Source organism: Vicia villosa, linkage group LG2 (genome assembly GCF_029867415.1).
Source record: "Vicia villosa cultivar HV-30 ecotype Madison, WI linkage group LG2, Vvil1.0, whole genome shotgun sequence".
In the NCBI taxonomy this organism is placed as follows: domain Eukaryota; kingdom Viridiplantae; phylum Streptophyta; class Magnoliopsida; order Fabales; family Fabaceae; genus Vicia; species Vicia villosa.
The window spans coordinates 169501562-169517404 of NC_081181.1; the positions used below are offsets into that span (position 1 = coordinate 169501562).

Genomic DNA, 15843 nt, shown 5'->3' on the forward strand with positions numbered 1-15843 from the left:
ATCCATTCCTTCGACTAACTCCAGAGGACTCTGATGTCTTTTTTAGAGGGGGAGTACAAACCCAGCGAAGTCATCAGAAGGATCCAGAGGCTTAGAACAAGGACCTCGTCTGAGACCGGAGAAAAGGAACGTTGGTGGAATGAAGTGGAAGGCGACGTTGATTCCATTCTAATGATGCATGGATCTGATGACATTGTTTTAATTGTTGCAATTTCTTAGATCTCTTAGTTTTCTTAATTTTCTGTTGGAAAATTCGATATATCTTTTAATCAATGTTAATTTTAATCAATGAATGGATGTTTTTTCGTTACAAATGTTATTGTTCTGATTTTTTAGTTTAGTTTAGTTTCTTTTATGCATCTACGTAAGTCTTCCGTATGTGCATCTACGGAACAAAACAACATTAAAATAAAAAAAGAGGTGCTTCTAGAAATACATCTACGGAAGCATGAGGACATTTTGGTCAATTCGGTGGTGCGTAAGAAGGTCATGGGGTGGGATGAGAAATTGTCTATATTTATCCCTATATACCATAAAAGTAAAATCTTTACTATATTCATTACTATTACTTATAGTAAATACAATTTTCCTATATATATTTATCACTATAACTATAAAAGTAAAATCTTTACTATATTCATTACTATTACTTATAGTAAATGCAATTTTCCTATATATTTATCACTATAACTATAAAAGTAAAATCTTTACTATATTCATTACTATTACTCATAGTAAATACAATTTTCCTATATATTTATCGCTATATACCATAAAAGTAAAATCTACTATATTCATTACTATTACTTATAGTAAATACAACTATATACCATAAAAGTAAAATCTTTACTATATTCATTACTATTACTTATAGTAAATACAGTTTTCCTATATATTTATCACTATATACCATAAAAGTAAAATCTTTACTATATTCATTACTATTACTTATAGTAAAAGTAAAATCTAAAAATTGGATTCCTTTCCTAAAAATTTCCCTTTTGTATTAAGGGCGACAACGTTTCAGTTTATAAAGCCTCCACATTTTCAGTCCATCACCACTTCAGTCTGAAACACTTCTCTCTCACTTTCTTTCAATTTTGTTGCTTGTGTTGTGGCAATTCAAAACTATGTATGCTGTTCCACTTCGATGGTGCCCTCCCACTAATTCCAACATCGATTTTGATTCCTCTTCACCACAAGCCAATGGCAGTGAGGTTAATCCTAGCAGAATACGAGAAATACATCATAATGTTCCCCCAACCAATAACATGGATTCCAATTCCTCTTCACCACAAACACAAACCAATGGCAGTGAGGTTGATGCTAGCGGAATTCCAATTGTTGGAAAAACCTGCCATCAGGTTGGTTTCTCTGTCTCCATATATTATATTTCATTATAGGATGGCTAGTTAGAACTTAGAAATAGTGTGTCTTGGATTTTTAGTTTTGAAGTTTATTTTGATGCTAACGTGTTTGTTTGCTTGGGTTTCTATTCTACATTGAAGTGCCACCAGAAAACAAGGGATGTTGTTGCAACATGTAAGAATCCGAGAAATGGAAAGCCTTGTGTAATTAAGATTTGCCACAAATGTCTTTTGAATAGGTTTGATTCACTCTCCTTTTTCATTTTTAATAGTATCATTTATTATGTGTTTTTTTTATGCTGACGGATTTTATATAATGAATTTAGATATGGGGAAATAGTGAATGAGGTAAATCGACAGACAAATTGGATGTGTCCAAGATGCAGAGGCATCTGCAATTGCAGTTCGTGCATGTACGTTGTGCCTTGATTATGTGTTTTGAATTTAGAGTTGTAGTTTTTATTTATGCAATTTTGTGTGTTTGTTTTGAAAGAAGCGTGATTTGTAGGAAAAAAAGAGGTCAACGACCTACTGGTCCTCTAGCACATAAAGCCAAGGCATCTGGTTTCAATTCTGTGTCTGAAATGCTTATAAACGGCGCTTCTGAAGATTTAGAGATGAACAATGTTAATAATGCCGATGTTGTGCCTTCAAATGAAGCTACTTTGGTAAAGGTAAGTTAAGTTCCTTTTCCCCTATATTTGTTGGTTGACACAATAATTCACTTTATTGGATGGTTAATAGGATTTCTCTTCATGTAAGCTATTCAAACTAATTATGAAAAGAGAAAATTTGTGTTGATTATCATACAAGGTTTAATGTTTGATTGTTATATACTGCAGGAGGTTATACTAGATCGATCAGAGAAAACTCGAACTGAAAACTCCCTAGGTGACATGACTCAGAGGCAGATGGATGGTCCCGAGGCTTCTTTGGCTTCAAATGGCTTTATCATCAATCCTACTACATAAGGTGTTAAAGAATGATTCAAATACATTGGCATGGTGCTTCAATTAGAAATTACTGCCATTGAAGAGGTTGACAAGTTTCAGAAACAGATTCTAGCATTACAAACTTGGAAAGATTTTTTGAAAAGCTCTTATGATAACTCCATTGCTAAATGGGAAGCTTTAGAACATATCAAGGATTTGAAATAATTTCCATTTTGCTATTAATGATGAGGAAACTTGTCGCTTGATAGCAGAAGCAGGTCTAAAATTATTCCGAGACTCGAGAAGCATTGTAATTTGTAACAGTTGAAAGATTATTTTTATTGGTTTAAATGATTCTGAAGTAAGAATAGGCTTGGAATTCTTGTGTACTCTTGTTTTGCAGCAAGCACCAAATTATGTGACTGATTAAATTTAGACAATATTGTTAGATTAAATTAAATCCGAAGCATAGGTGATGTTGTGTATACAATTATTGTAAGAATATATGTCAATTTTAGTTTAGACAGATTCAATATGTGATATTTACTATATTATATACAACATGACTAATGTATATATTCATAACTCTTATTTATTTATGGTTCAATATTTTAGGTTCTGTTACAAGTTTGTGCATTTTTTATTAATAAGGAGAAACAAAAAGTTGAATATTATACGAGATTGGTGTCCATCAAATGGATGGTAAAGTCGAGTTTTCATTTCCGTATAGTCAGTGGCGGAGCCAAAAAAAATTTGAAGCCTGGGCAAAAAATTAAAAGACAGTAAATTTAACACTGTATATAATATAAATACGACAAATTTATATAGTGAACGAAATTCTGCAAATTTATGCTGTGAATAAAATTTAAAGACTGTAAATTTACATTGTCAACAAAATTATTGTTTAAAATAAACCAAGATCATAATATCATAAGCATCCCAACACAAACCAAGATCAGAAACCTTGTTAGTTAACAAAGCCAAACAAAATTGAAACACAAAAAATTATATAGGAGAAGAGAAAGTCGTCGGAAGTCGTAAATAGCTCGCATAAACCGCAACAACAGTAACCATGAAGAAAAAGAAATAGAGGGCGGAGACGGAGTCACGGTCGCGGTTACGGAGATGGGAGGAACCGTCTCCACGTTTTGCAGTTTTCTGTTGTTTTTTTGCCCTTTTTTCTTTTTTTTCTACCCTAACGCATTTCTAAAAATACCCCATGCAAAACCGAAAATATATTTTCGGTTCATACATTTTTTAAGTTACACTAACGTAAAACCGGAAATGCACTTTCGGTATAAACCTGAAATGTATTTCCAGTTTTTAATAAACAATAACATGCAACTCACTTTGTAAGTATTGATCAATGCAAATTATAGTATTAATTATCTTTTTGAAATAAAATTATAGTTATCTTCTCTTTTGTCTTATTAAAAAATACTTATAGTATCAAAACAATCAAAGAGGAAACATAGTGTTATTTTTAATATCCCATATATTTTACTAGCTAGCTACAGCAGAAAAAATATTGAGCATTTTTCTTGTATGGTAATGTAAAATTTGTAAATAGTGAAATAAAGACAAAAATTCATTCAATCAAAACCAAAGTGCAGTAGCTCTCGAGTATAGAGTTGATCTAGATTAATTGATTAGTGTAATAGATTAATTAAACTAAAATGAGTTTGTTATTCATTTTAAATTTTGAGAGAGCTCACTATAGTTTTCCTTACTTCTGCGACCTTGAATCTAAAGAGTTGTTATGTTATTGTTTATTAGGAACCGAAAATATATTTTCGGTTTATACCAAAAGTTTATTTGAGGAATAAATTTATCTGTAAAATAATGCGAATTCGAAAAACAAATGAATTATATGTTTGGGGAGATGTGCACCGAAAATATAATTTTAATTTTCAGAGACAATTTTAGAATTTCACGTGGTACACTATATGGTAGAATAAAAAATACTTTAATTTTTTACCTAAATATATTGGGCCAGAGCCCGGGCAGTTGCCCAGGGTGGCCTTATGGTGAAACCGCCACTACGTATAGTAACACATTTGTTGTGTATGGTGCGTTAAATGCAAAAATCTTCTTCTTAACTAGTTCTATTTTCTAGAGATTATAATGTCAAACATTTGGTGAAGTTTCTGGAATATCAGGCGGCTACTTTATGTTGAACGCAAGATTGTTAGGGATGTGAACTCAAGAGTACCGGTACAAGTTCTTTTAGTAAGGAACTGATAGCTTTTATTCATGTCAACGACTGAGAATAGTAGTAGTGGAATGAGTTAAAGAGTTTGATCTTCCTCCCAAAAAAGGATATAGAAGGTTAATAGTCATTTATTTTAATGGTTGTTGCAGTGAACTAGAGAATTAGTTCCTCAAGTCTAGTTAATTCGACAGCTTAAGACGAGTCATACACGAGCTTTCGACAGCTTAACATGAGTCACACGCTAGATGCAAATAAGATGTCTTTATGCTTTTCAGCAGCCTTTTTGTCCGAGTTTTTCAACAGGTATAGTACGAGTGCCATACATATGTCCTTAAAACTACTTTTCCAAAAATAATCAGCACTAACACTGATAATTATTCCACAAATTGTGCTCTTATAATCTTTTGTTGTTACCCGAGCTACGAAATACATTCATTATCATACTAACTTAATTGATTAAATATATATGCAAAAGTATTTATGTGAAATGTTTTTCTTGTTATATATTTTTGAATCTATTATAGAAAAATTGCTAGTCTAGTATTTATAATTGAACATTATTATTACAATATATTTTTTATATTATTATGAAAAATTAATTTCTGTAAATAAGTTTATTTTTTATAAATATTTTATCATTTTTTTAAGGGTTAATACTACTTTACCCCCCTGCCATATAAGCGAGATTCGGTTTACCCCCCTCTTAAAAAAAAACTTATTGGACAAACCTTGCAAAATAAAGATTCCATCAAATTTGACCCTGATCAGTTTTTTTGGCCAAGATTCTTAGAATCTTGCCTACGTGGCATTTTTGGTAGTGCTGACTGTACAACACATTGCTTATGTGGCACAGTCAGCACTGCCACGTGGAATTTACTTTTTTTTTTGAAAAATTTTTTTATTAATTTTTTTTAATAAAAATTTATTTATTTTTTATTAAATTTTTTTTATTAATTTTGTTGATTTTTTAAAATTTTTTTTTTTTAAAAAAAATTAACATTTCTTTTACGTTTTTATTATATATAAATTATAAAAAAAATTGAAAAAGAATTAAAAAAAATTTACGTTTTTACGTTTTTATTAATTTTTTTTCCAAAATTGTTTTACTGTTTTTTTTATTATTTTTAAAATTTATTTTTATTATATATAAATTCGCAGGTATTTTCAAATCCGTAGGTAAATCCACAGGTATTGTCAAATTCGCAGGTAAATCCGCATGTATTTTTAAAGGTAAATCCGCAGGTAATTTTAAATTCATAGTTAAATCCGCAGGTATTGTCAAATCCGTAGGTAAATCCGCAGGTATTTTTAAATCCGTAGGTAAATCCGCAAGTATTGTCAAATTCGTAGGTAAATCCGCAGGTATTGTCAAATTCGCAGGTAAATCCGCATGTATTTTTAAAGGTAAATCCGGAGGTAATTTTAAATTCGTAGTTAAATCCGCAGGTATTGTCAAATCCATAGGTAAATCCGCAGGTATTTTAAAATCCGTAGGTAAATCCGCAGGTATTGTCAAATTCGTAGGTAAATCCGCAGGTATTGTCAAATTCGCAGGTATTGTCAAATTCGTAGGTAAATTCGCAGGTATTGTCAAATTCGTAGGTAAATCCGCAGGTATTTTTAAATCCGTACGTAAATCCGCAGGTACTGTCAAATATTTTTTAAAAACGTAAAAAAATATTAAATTTTTTTTAAAAAAAAAATTAATTTTTTTTTAAAAAAATATTAATTTTTTTTTAAAAAAATATTAATTTTTTTTTAAAAAAATATTAATTTAAAAAAAAAATTAATTTTTTAAAAAAAAATTAATTTTTTTTTAAAAAAATATTAATTTTAAAAAAAAAATTCAAAAAAAATTAAAAAAATAAATAAATTCCACGTGGCAGTGCTGACTGTGTCACATTGCTTATGTGTTGTACAGTCAGCACTACCAAATATGCCACGTAGGAAAGATTCTAAGAATCTTGGCCAAAAAAACTGATCAGGGTCAATATTGATGGAATCTTTATTTTGCAAGGTTTGTCCAATAAGTTTTTTTTTTAGAGGGGGGTAAACCGAATCTCGCTTATATGGCAGGGGGGTAAAGTAGTATTAACCCTTTTTTTAATCTACCCGATCAGTTCAACCCAAAGAAACCCCTTGTTTATCGGTTTGGTTTGTTTTGGGCTTTATCGAAAATATTTGCAAATTCAGTCCATATAATTTTAATCGGTTTGCATATCGAATTCTCTCAAAATCAAACCAAACCGGCCCGCGAACAATGTTTCCAATCGAGTGGAAAAACCGAACCAAGCATGCCCGTGAACAATGTTTCCAATCGGATTCTGCCACAATATTGTTTTTTATTATTTTATTATTTTCATTTTAACCTGTATACACACACATTTATGGCATAATCAATATTCACATGTTATGACATGTTTTCAACAGGCAGTAAACTATCCAGGAAACACATATACACATTTGTGGAGTGAAACCTATACACACATTTTTTGACAGAATAATGTGTGTATAGAAGGCAGCATATACAATGTTTACAACCAAGTCAAAACACATACATTTACATCACACTAATCTAGGTTACTATGCAATAATCCTTGAGAAATTAGGTTAAATCCTGAGAATATGTATGAACATTGGCATGACAATCTGGGTTCTATGGTGCATAGGTAGAATTACTCCTTGAAATGTTTCACACTCTCTGGATAAACTTCTAACACCTTTTTTATATTTCCTAAGATATTAAACCTTGATCCCACGCCGAATCAGTGGAGCTCTAATAAGCTTTAAAGAGATGGAAGGATAATGTGAAGGCCGGAACACCCTTCTTGTACTCGCACAAATACTTGGAGAATTTGAAGGAAGACCATCTCAATGGGTGCAATTGTGAAGGAGTGATTAATAAATATTACTAAGAATTCCAATTTCAAAGTCGTTGAAAGGAATGAAGGGAACCTATCAAAGAGAATAGACATTCGTGAAGAGCAATAGGATACTAGTCCTATATATTGCATATCTTCTTATTTTCTTCAAAGGGAAGCACCCATATAATCTGCAAAAGGTCACGCCTTAGTAAAGGCATGTCCAAACCTCCCTCATAAAAAAGGCAGAGGCGGTATCCAATGTCTTCTGACACACCCACACTGTCGAGTTGTCCCCAATTGCCTTTTGCATTCTAGGTTGGCATTTCTCCATTACAAGAGGTTCTGCCAACACATAAAAGAAACAAATACGAATATCAGTTCAAGATAGAAAGACCAAAAACCCTTACGTCTTCTCAAAGAAATTCACCAAAATGAAAAACAAAATTATCAAAAATCTTAACGACCTTTCAAAATATGTGTTATCACATAATGAGCCACCATCAACAACAATTTCCTCCTTCAAACCCCATAAACCTCTTCTATCGAAACCCCGATAAAGAAAGCAAGAGAGGGAGAGATACGACAATAATTTGAAAGGATGAATTCTAGGGGCCATGTGTTGCAAGAAGTGGCACGAATGTGTCAGAAGTGAAAACCTATGTAGTAATACTTGCAATAATGAAAGAAGTTGCAAGAGGAGAAGAAGAATATATACTTATAAGGTTCAAAAGTGACAAGAAAAGGGAAATAGTAGTTCAAGAAATTATTATATGTATAGCAACATAAGTGAACGTTGCAATCTATTATATTGGGAAGCGCAAACTACATCACCCACAGTCAAGACCTCCTCATGAACTATTCAGATAGTTTAAGTATCCTAGAGCAGAATGGATATCATTACTATTATACGCAAGGACGCGTGTCAAGCCTTCCCTACAAAATGATGTCAATCACAAGAAAAATAATTAATGCACATTTTTCCAAAGATAGTGATGTTCCGTCAAGACTGTTCACTTACTTCTTATAACATTTGGTCTAAATACTCGCACGACGAAGCCCTCGTTTTATGAGGTAAGAAAATGGCCTACGGGAAACTATTATGGGTCATTCGCAAGGACCATTACGAATGGCCCAAGTGAAAATACCAAGGTGAAAACACATGTGGAATAGGTGGACCTTCACTCTCACCAAGGGTAGCCAATTTTGTCCTCTTACACATCAGTCATCGCCTAATTCACTTTGACAGTTGCTCGTGCAACACGACATATCTTACGCTGACGGTTTTAACCCACCAAGGCTATATAAGGATGAAGTGTGTCAATTTAGGTATTCAAATATATCCTCACTCTCACATTGTTTCTTACTCTCATTAAATTAGTGTTGAAGTACCAACCTTACAGACCCCCTTCACCCTATCGCACCAAATGCACACTCATATTCAAATCCACCACATTATCATCTATTTTTGTTTCCTAATCAACACACATCTCATCTTAATATGCATTTCTTATAGATAACACATGCATAACAATGTCATTCATGAAAGCTTGCGGTAGAAAAAATTGAGAAACAAACAACATACCCATTTGTGTCATCTTTAAAACAAATAAATATTAATTGGTGATGAATTGATAGAAAATTATAAACGAGTGAAAGGTATATATGCTTTATAGGATTTTACTGTGGTATTTTAATTTTCTCAAGACATATAAAGTTTTTCAAAAAAAGTATGAATATTATGTTTAATTTTATTCAACTAAAAATTCTAAAAAAATAGTTGTTTATTTATTTTAATTAATTTAGAATTATTTAATTTAATCACAAAATCTAAAAATCATTTACTTCATAAAATAATAATAAAAAATAATAGTTTTTTTTATAAAAAAAAAAGATAGGTTCAATTTTTTTCCTATAGTTTATTTATTATTATTTTCCTTTTAAAATCTTAATAAAAAATTCCAATTTTTTTATTATTTAATTATTTATTTTTAAATTATTATTATTTTCCTTTTAAAATCATTTAACATTATTATTTATTGAATATGTAAAATAATTTTCCAATTGATTATGTAAAAATATTATTTATTGAATATGCATATCAATTAAATTTTTTCTATAATATAATTTTTGTACTAAATTGAATATTAATTATTTTACCATATTAAAAAAAGTATGTTAATTATTATTATTATTCATTTATAATATAAAAACCAATATTTTTTATATGTTTATTACTATATTCTAAAATCAATATAACATTTGATTTTTAAAAGATATTTCCTTTATTCCAAACCGATTTATTCCTGCATTATACATTTTTGGAGACTACATGATTATTCGAAGGTTTAGTAAAAAAAATATTTTTGGTATATTCATAATACCATTTTTTTTTTACTATTATAATTAACATTACTTTTTAAATATTATTATAATGAATTATATTTATCATTAGATACCAAAAATAAAAACATTAAAAATTCACTATGTTTGATTAAATCTTCCATTTACTCCAAACCGATACACCTTTTTAAATTTAGAAGATAGCCCCTCTTCTCACCATCACCTTTATTAATCTCTTTATATTTTCAGTGAATGCCCGTTTTAATCCAAAATCTCTCTCTGTTCAATTCTTGTTCCAATTCTCAAAAAAAAATAATGCATGCAGATCCAGTTCAATCGACTCCCCCCACCACAAACATGGAATTAGATTCGATCGATTCACCACATATCGATGAGGTTAATTAATTTAGTTGATTTCCTTAGACTTGAAATTCTGCAATATGGTTCTATATGTAAAGTACTTAATTTCATTTCACACTTCCATTTTATAGATCACCGGAACTCCTGCAGACCAGCTTGTAAGGCTAAAAATTATAAAGTTGATACATGAAAATAATGAACTACGTAAAAAGTGAGTGCAATAAATTCTAGTTATTACTACCCCAACTCTGTTTCTTCATGATTAATTATATAACTAATATATGTACCATTCTTTCGTTGCAGATGTTTGGAATATGAAAAAGTTATATCCAAGGTGATGTTTTGTTAATTACATGATTTTTATGTTTCCTAACACATAGAGAACAGTTTTTGTACATTATATATTTAGTGATCTCAGAGAAATGGCTATGATTGTGCAGATGATAAAGCTTGGAAGTCAAATTGACAAAGTAGAAAGTGGCGTTAAGAAGCTTAAAGCTGAACTCAAGTCTTCAGGCAAGAAAGAGAAGCAGTAGTGTAGGCTGAAGAGTTATGATGTTTAAAATAAAAAACATGAAAATGTGTAGGCGCAGGATTATGCATGTGTAGACTATTGTTTGTTTTCCCTACGAGTGGTGGTTATGGATATGTAGGTTGTTGAGGGTATCCTGTTTGCTTTTACCATATGAGTGAATGAATTTTCTTTCTTGCTTGCTTGCTAAACGTGTCGCTCCACTTACATTCTTTCTTTCTTTCTTGAATGAATTTTGATTATATTCATTAAACTTGTAAAAACTAATTAAATATTAAACTATTTTTGTTGGGAAAAAAATACAATTAATTACTGGATGACTTTAATTATTGGCTTGATTTGAAAGCGGGTTCATGCTCTGGCTCCGGCTTTAACTTTTTTTTTTAATGGGAGCAATACCCACTCTAATGCTTTTGTTTTAAGGAGTGTGATGAGTGATAAGTGTGTTATGAATGCACTTATGAATATTACAAATTCTACAAAGACAAAGACACCATTGCGGATTGTGAGTTTAATTTGTGGTGATCATGTTGAAACTTCTTTTCATCTCTTTTTGCATTGTCATAGGGCGAAAGAGATTTGGAAACATATGTACGCTTGGCTTGGCATACCGGAGGCGATCATCATTGCGGAGTTTCTTGATTTTGGGGTTTTACAAGAAAAGGTGAAGAACATTTGTAGAAAGGCTAAGATCAATGTGGTATGGTTATCTACGATTTGGTGTCTTTGGATCATGCGGAATGCTATCATATTCGACGGGAGTATTTTTTGTTTTGATGTCGTTTGTTCTAATATTATTTTCCTTTCTTGGAGATGGTTATCTAGCGGATATTCTAAGTTTAGATCCAATTACTACTATTGGTTTAAACTTCCTTTATCCGATGCAATCATTCTCTAGTGTTCTCTGTTTGTAAGGGTTGCACCCCTAGTGCGAGCTTTATCAATCAATTGCCTATTAAAAAAAAACTAAGCTAGAAAAAATCTACCAGTTCTCTTCATTCATGCTTGCCTTCATTACATCATAAACTAGTATTTATAGTATTTTTATTTCACTACAGTCTAAGAATCCTCTAACTAACTCTTGTTGACTCAGTACAAATGCAAATAAACGTGATTCATGGATAAGCAATATCAAATACATTCTAGAATACTTAGTAGATTCTACAATTTTTTCTCCCCTTTTAAACCTCATAATTCATTGAGATGTTTGGGCCTTCCACAATTTCTCTTGGGCCTGAGATGAGGAATTCTTTCCTCATGTTTTGACTCATCTTCTTGCTGCTGCATAACATTCCCTTGGCCTACAAGAAACACCTTGTCCTCAAGGTGGAACTAAGGGTAAGTGTGTTTGATGTGGTCAAAGTCTTCTCACGTGGCATCTTCCAGAAACAAATCCTCCCACTGAATGAAGACCCTCTTGTTCCTGTTTCCTACATTAATCTTCCAATCCAGCACAACCAATGGTTGGATTAGAGGTTGGTTCTCCACAGCTTTCGGAGGTAACTCAAACTCCGATGGGATGGCTCCAGTACATAGTGTCAACTGAGAAGCATGATAAATTGGATGAATTTGGTTTGTGGTTGGAAGGAAACTTCCCATACTGCTTTGATGATCTCGAAAGGATCGTAGAACCTTTTGGAGAGTTTGCGAACCTGTCGTCCCTCAACAAAAACTTTTGGGCATGAGATAAGGAAATCTTTCCTCATGGTTTGACTCATCTTCTTGCTGTTGCATAACATTCCCTTGGCTTAAAAGAAACACCTTGTCCTCAAGGTGGAACTAATGGTAAGTGTGTTTGATATTGCCAGTCTTCTCACGTGGCATCTTTCGGAAACAACCCCTCCCACTGAATGAACACCCTCTATTTCTTGTTTCCTATATTAATCTTCCAATACAGCATAACCAATGGTTGGTTCTCCACAAATTTCAAAGGCAACTTTAGCCCCAGTGGGATGGTTTCAGTTGAGAAGCATGATAAACCGTACAAATTTTGTTAATGGCTTGAAGGAAACTTTCCCTACTGCTTTGTGATAAGTGGAAAAATATCGTTATTTTGCGTATATAATTTGTTGCACTTATCGATACTTTTTATTAATACCGTTTGAATAATTCCCCATTTTGTTTGTAAATCCGTATACTTTGTGAATAGTTGTATTTTCATATACTTTTATACTGTTTGATAGTTTTTATGTTTCTTTGTAGGTATTGATGGGTATTTGGAGCACGAGTAATAAAGTGTCAAAGACACGGTTTCAAATGCGCAATTTTGAGCAACTCGTCAACTAATAAGGATCAAAATCAAAGAATAACAAATTATCAATTTGATTGTTATTTATTCATATTTAGGTAGGAAATTGAATAAGCTTTCCAATGCTTTGAACCGGGCACAAATCGAAGTTACGATTCTCAAGTTATGGCAATTTTACTAAAGCTGTTTTTTGTTGACAGCCCAAGCCGCGCGGCGCGCCCTCTGGGAGTTTCAAAATGTATAAATAAGGGAAAACATATTTTTTAGGTTATATTTTGGGTATTTTTGAACCCCAATCCATCATACTTCATTTTTTTGGTCTAGAGAGCTTAGAAAATAACATTTGTGGCTTGTAATTGGATAATTCTTGGTCGGGAGCTCGATTGATCTTGTTTGACACCGCGCGAAATTGGGTTTTCTTCTCTTCCTCTTCTATTTGTAACCATTTATGTTTAGGTTGTGTTGTAAGTATGCTTTGTTTATATGTATATTTATTGCTCATGGTGTTGTTTAATGCTTTTATTACAAATCTCCATTAGTGATTGCTTTCTCTATGTGGGTTTGGATTGTTGCAGAGATGGATGATAACACGATTTTATATCGTATATTTAGCTTGAAACCCGTAGATATTTATAGTATTTTCCGTTTATTATGCTGATTTATTATGATATTACGCGAGTTTTTGCTTTGTTTCAGGTTTTACACTCTTATTATGACTATTTGTGAAAAGGAGAAGAAATGGAGCTAAAACGACCACTATTTATACCTAAAAGATGAAAAATGGGTGCTGAAGTAAAAAGGGAGTGCAAATAAGGCCCAAATATGCTAAAGAAGACCCAAAGGCCCAAAATAGACGAACCAGCCCACTGAAGATCAAATGTCCGTGGCCCAAACCACACAAGCAAGTGGAGACGCACGTCTCCAACGTCTCTATGCCACATCAGCAAAAGGGAGACGCACGTCTCCATTCACCTACATTTTCTCCACTTGAGACGCACGTCTCAAGTCATTCAAAAGCACTTCCTGAAGAAGCGGAGACGCACGTCTCCAAGCCCAGTCTGAAAAGCTCCCTCTTTTCACGCAACGTCACAACAAAACCTCCTCTATAAATAGAACTTGCTACCTCAGTTCTAAAGGTCCGATTTCCTGCTAACAAAGTGCTGCCGAAATTGTACCATGCTTTATATTTTCTGCCTTCTTTCAATTCAAACAGTTATTTTCTCACAACGATTTCTACACCGGAAATTGTTGTGAACCTTTTATAAATCTAGCCTTACGTTAGATTTATCGCTTTTATTTTTTCCTTGTTTTATTTTCCGTCCATTTAAATTCCGAAGAACGATCCAGCCAACCTGTGGTGGAAGTTCAGTACTCGAAGATTCAATTGCAATTTATTTAATTCAGGTTTAATATTTACCGCCTTTATTTATATATTTATTTGCACGATATATTATATGCCAATTAACATGCCTTTTATTATAAACCAAATTAATTCATGCATGCTTAACCGTATTAATATGTCTGGCTAAATTACTAAGGTATCGGTATGTAAAGTAAGTTAACTGTGGGATCCGAAATAAATTGGCTTAATTCTGTTTTGTTAACTATCACCTGTTTTTGGTTTGTATGTCTAATTTAATTAGTAAGTCTTGAGAACAATAGAGCGAAAGTTTGAGGTCTTAAGACGGTCAAAGGTTAAAATCAATAGAGCGAAAGTTTGAGATCTTTAACTGGATAGTAGACATAGGACATTAGTTTTAAGGATGGCGAAAGCGTATTAAAACTAATTGGGAGTTATTTATTTTCAAAAATTGTTTTTACACCCGAGCGGGATGGCGAAAGCGTACGTTAGGGATATTAGCATGTTCCGAGTCAACAGAGCGAAAGTTTGAGATTAGGAGATTTAAATAGATAACAACTTCATAAAACAGGCATTTTATTAATTACGTTGTTTCCAAAAAGCTTTTCTAAAATCTAATGGGATGGCGAAATCGTACATTAGGATTATGATAGTAATCTAAATCAACAGAGCGAAAGTTTGAGACGAGGATTTTTAACCAATTGAATTAGTAAAGATTTTTAATTAAATTATGCAAAAGCCAATGGACCTTCGGATCACCTTAAGTTAAACGAAATACATACTGATATCTGTCTTTTATTATATTTCTTATTATTCACAATCACTCTCCCTTAGGAACAATCGAAATATTAGTAGCCTTAGCTTTACATAGTAACCTTAGATAACGGTATAGTCCCTGTGGATTCGATATCTTTTAAAACTACACGACACGACTGTGCACTTGCAGTCATCAGATTAATAGACACGTAAAGTCGCGATCAAGTTTTTGGCGCCGTTGTCGGGGACTAATTAAGTCGATATCGTAACTCACTGTTACACCATAGAGACTAGGGAAATTCTTTCCTTTCTTTCTGAACGATTGTATGCCAAATACTCGTTCACAAGGAGGAGATTTAATACAACGAATTAACGAGATCGAACGTTTCATTAACGTCAAACGTCGAGCTCGCAATCTTCCTGAAGTAGCACCAATTCCGATTAATCAGGAATTGACTTTTACTGATCAAATCAATCAAATCACCCCAAAGTTAGAGATGGCTGCTCTTCGTCCTCTTAGAGACTATGCCGCTCCTTCCCACGCTGAACCGCACTCAAGTATCGCACCACCTGCGATTGAGGCGAACAATTTCGAACTGAAACCTTCGTTGGTCCAAGCTGTTCAACAGAATCAATTCTCTGGAAGCCCTGCAGACGACCCCAACCTTCATTTATCTGTGTTCGTGCAATATGCCGACACTGTCAAAGCTAACAACGTTAGTTCCGAAGCTATTCGATTACGTCTCTTTCCTTTCTCCTTGAGAGATAGAGCTAGAGCGTGGCTTCAATCCCTGCCTTCTAATTCCATAACTACATGGGACGAATTGAAGAGAGTATTCTTAGCGAGATACTTTCCGCCTAGCAAAACTGCT

The 15843-nt window shown here is 32.7% G+C and overlaps 1 protein-coding gene across 1 annotated transcript; it reads left to right on the top strand.

Moving 5' to 3' along the window:
• The first annotated feature begins 1130 nt into the window (after nucleotides 1-1130).
• Nucleotides 1131-2338, top strand: LOC131650608 (uncharacterized). The gene is made up of 5 exons (XM_058920309.1): nucleotides 1131-1364; nucleotides 1509-1606; nucleotides 1694-1780; nucleotides 1876-2041; nucleotides 2210-2338. Exons 1-5 carry the CDS (start codon nucleotides 1131-1133, stop codon nucleotides 2336-2338), a joined length of 714 nt encoding a protein of 237 aa, XP_058776292.1.
• The last annotated feature ends 13505 nt before the right edge of the window (nucleotides 2339-15843 follow it).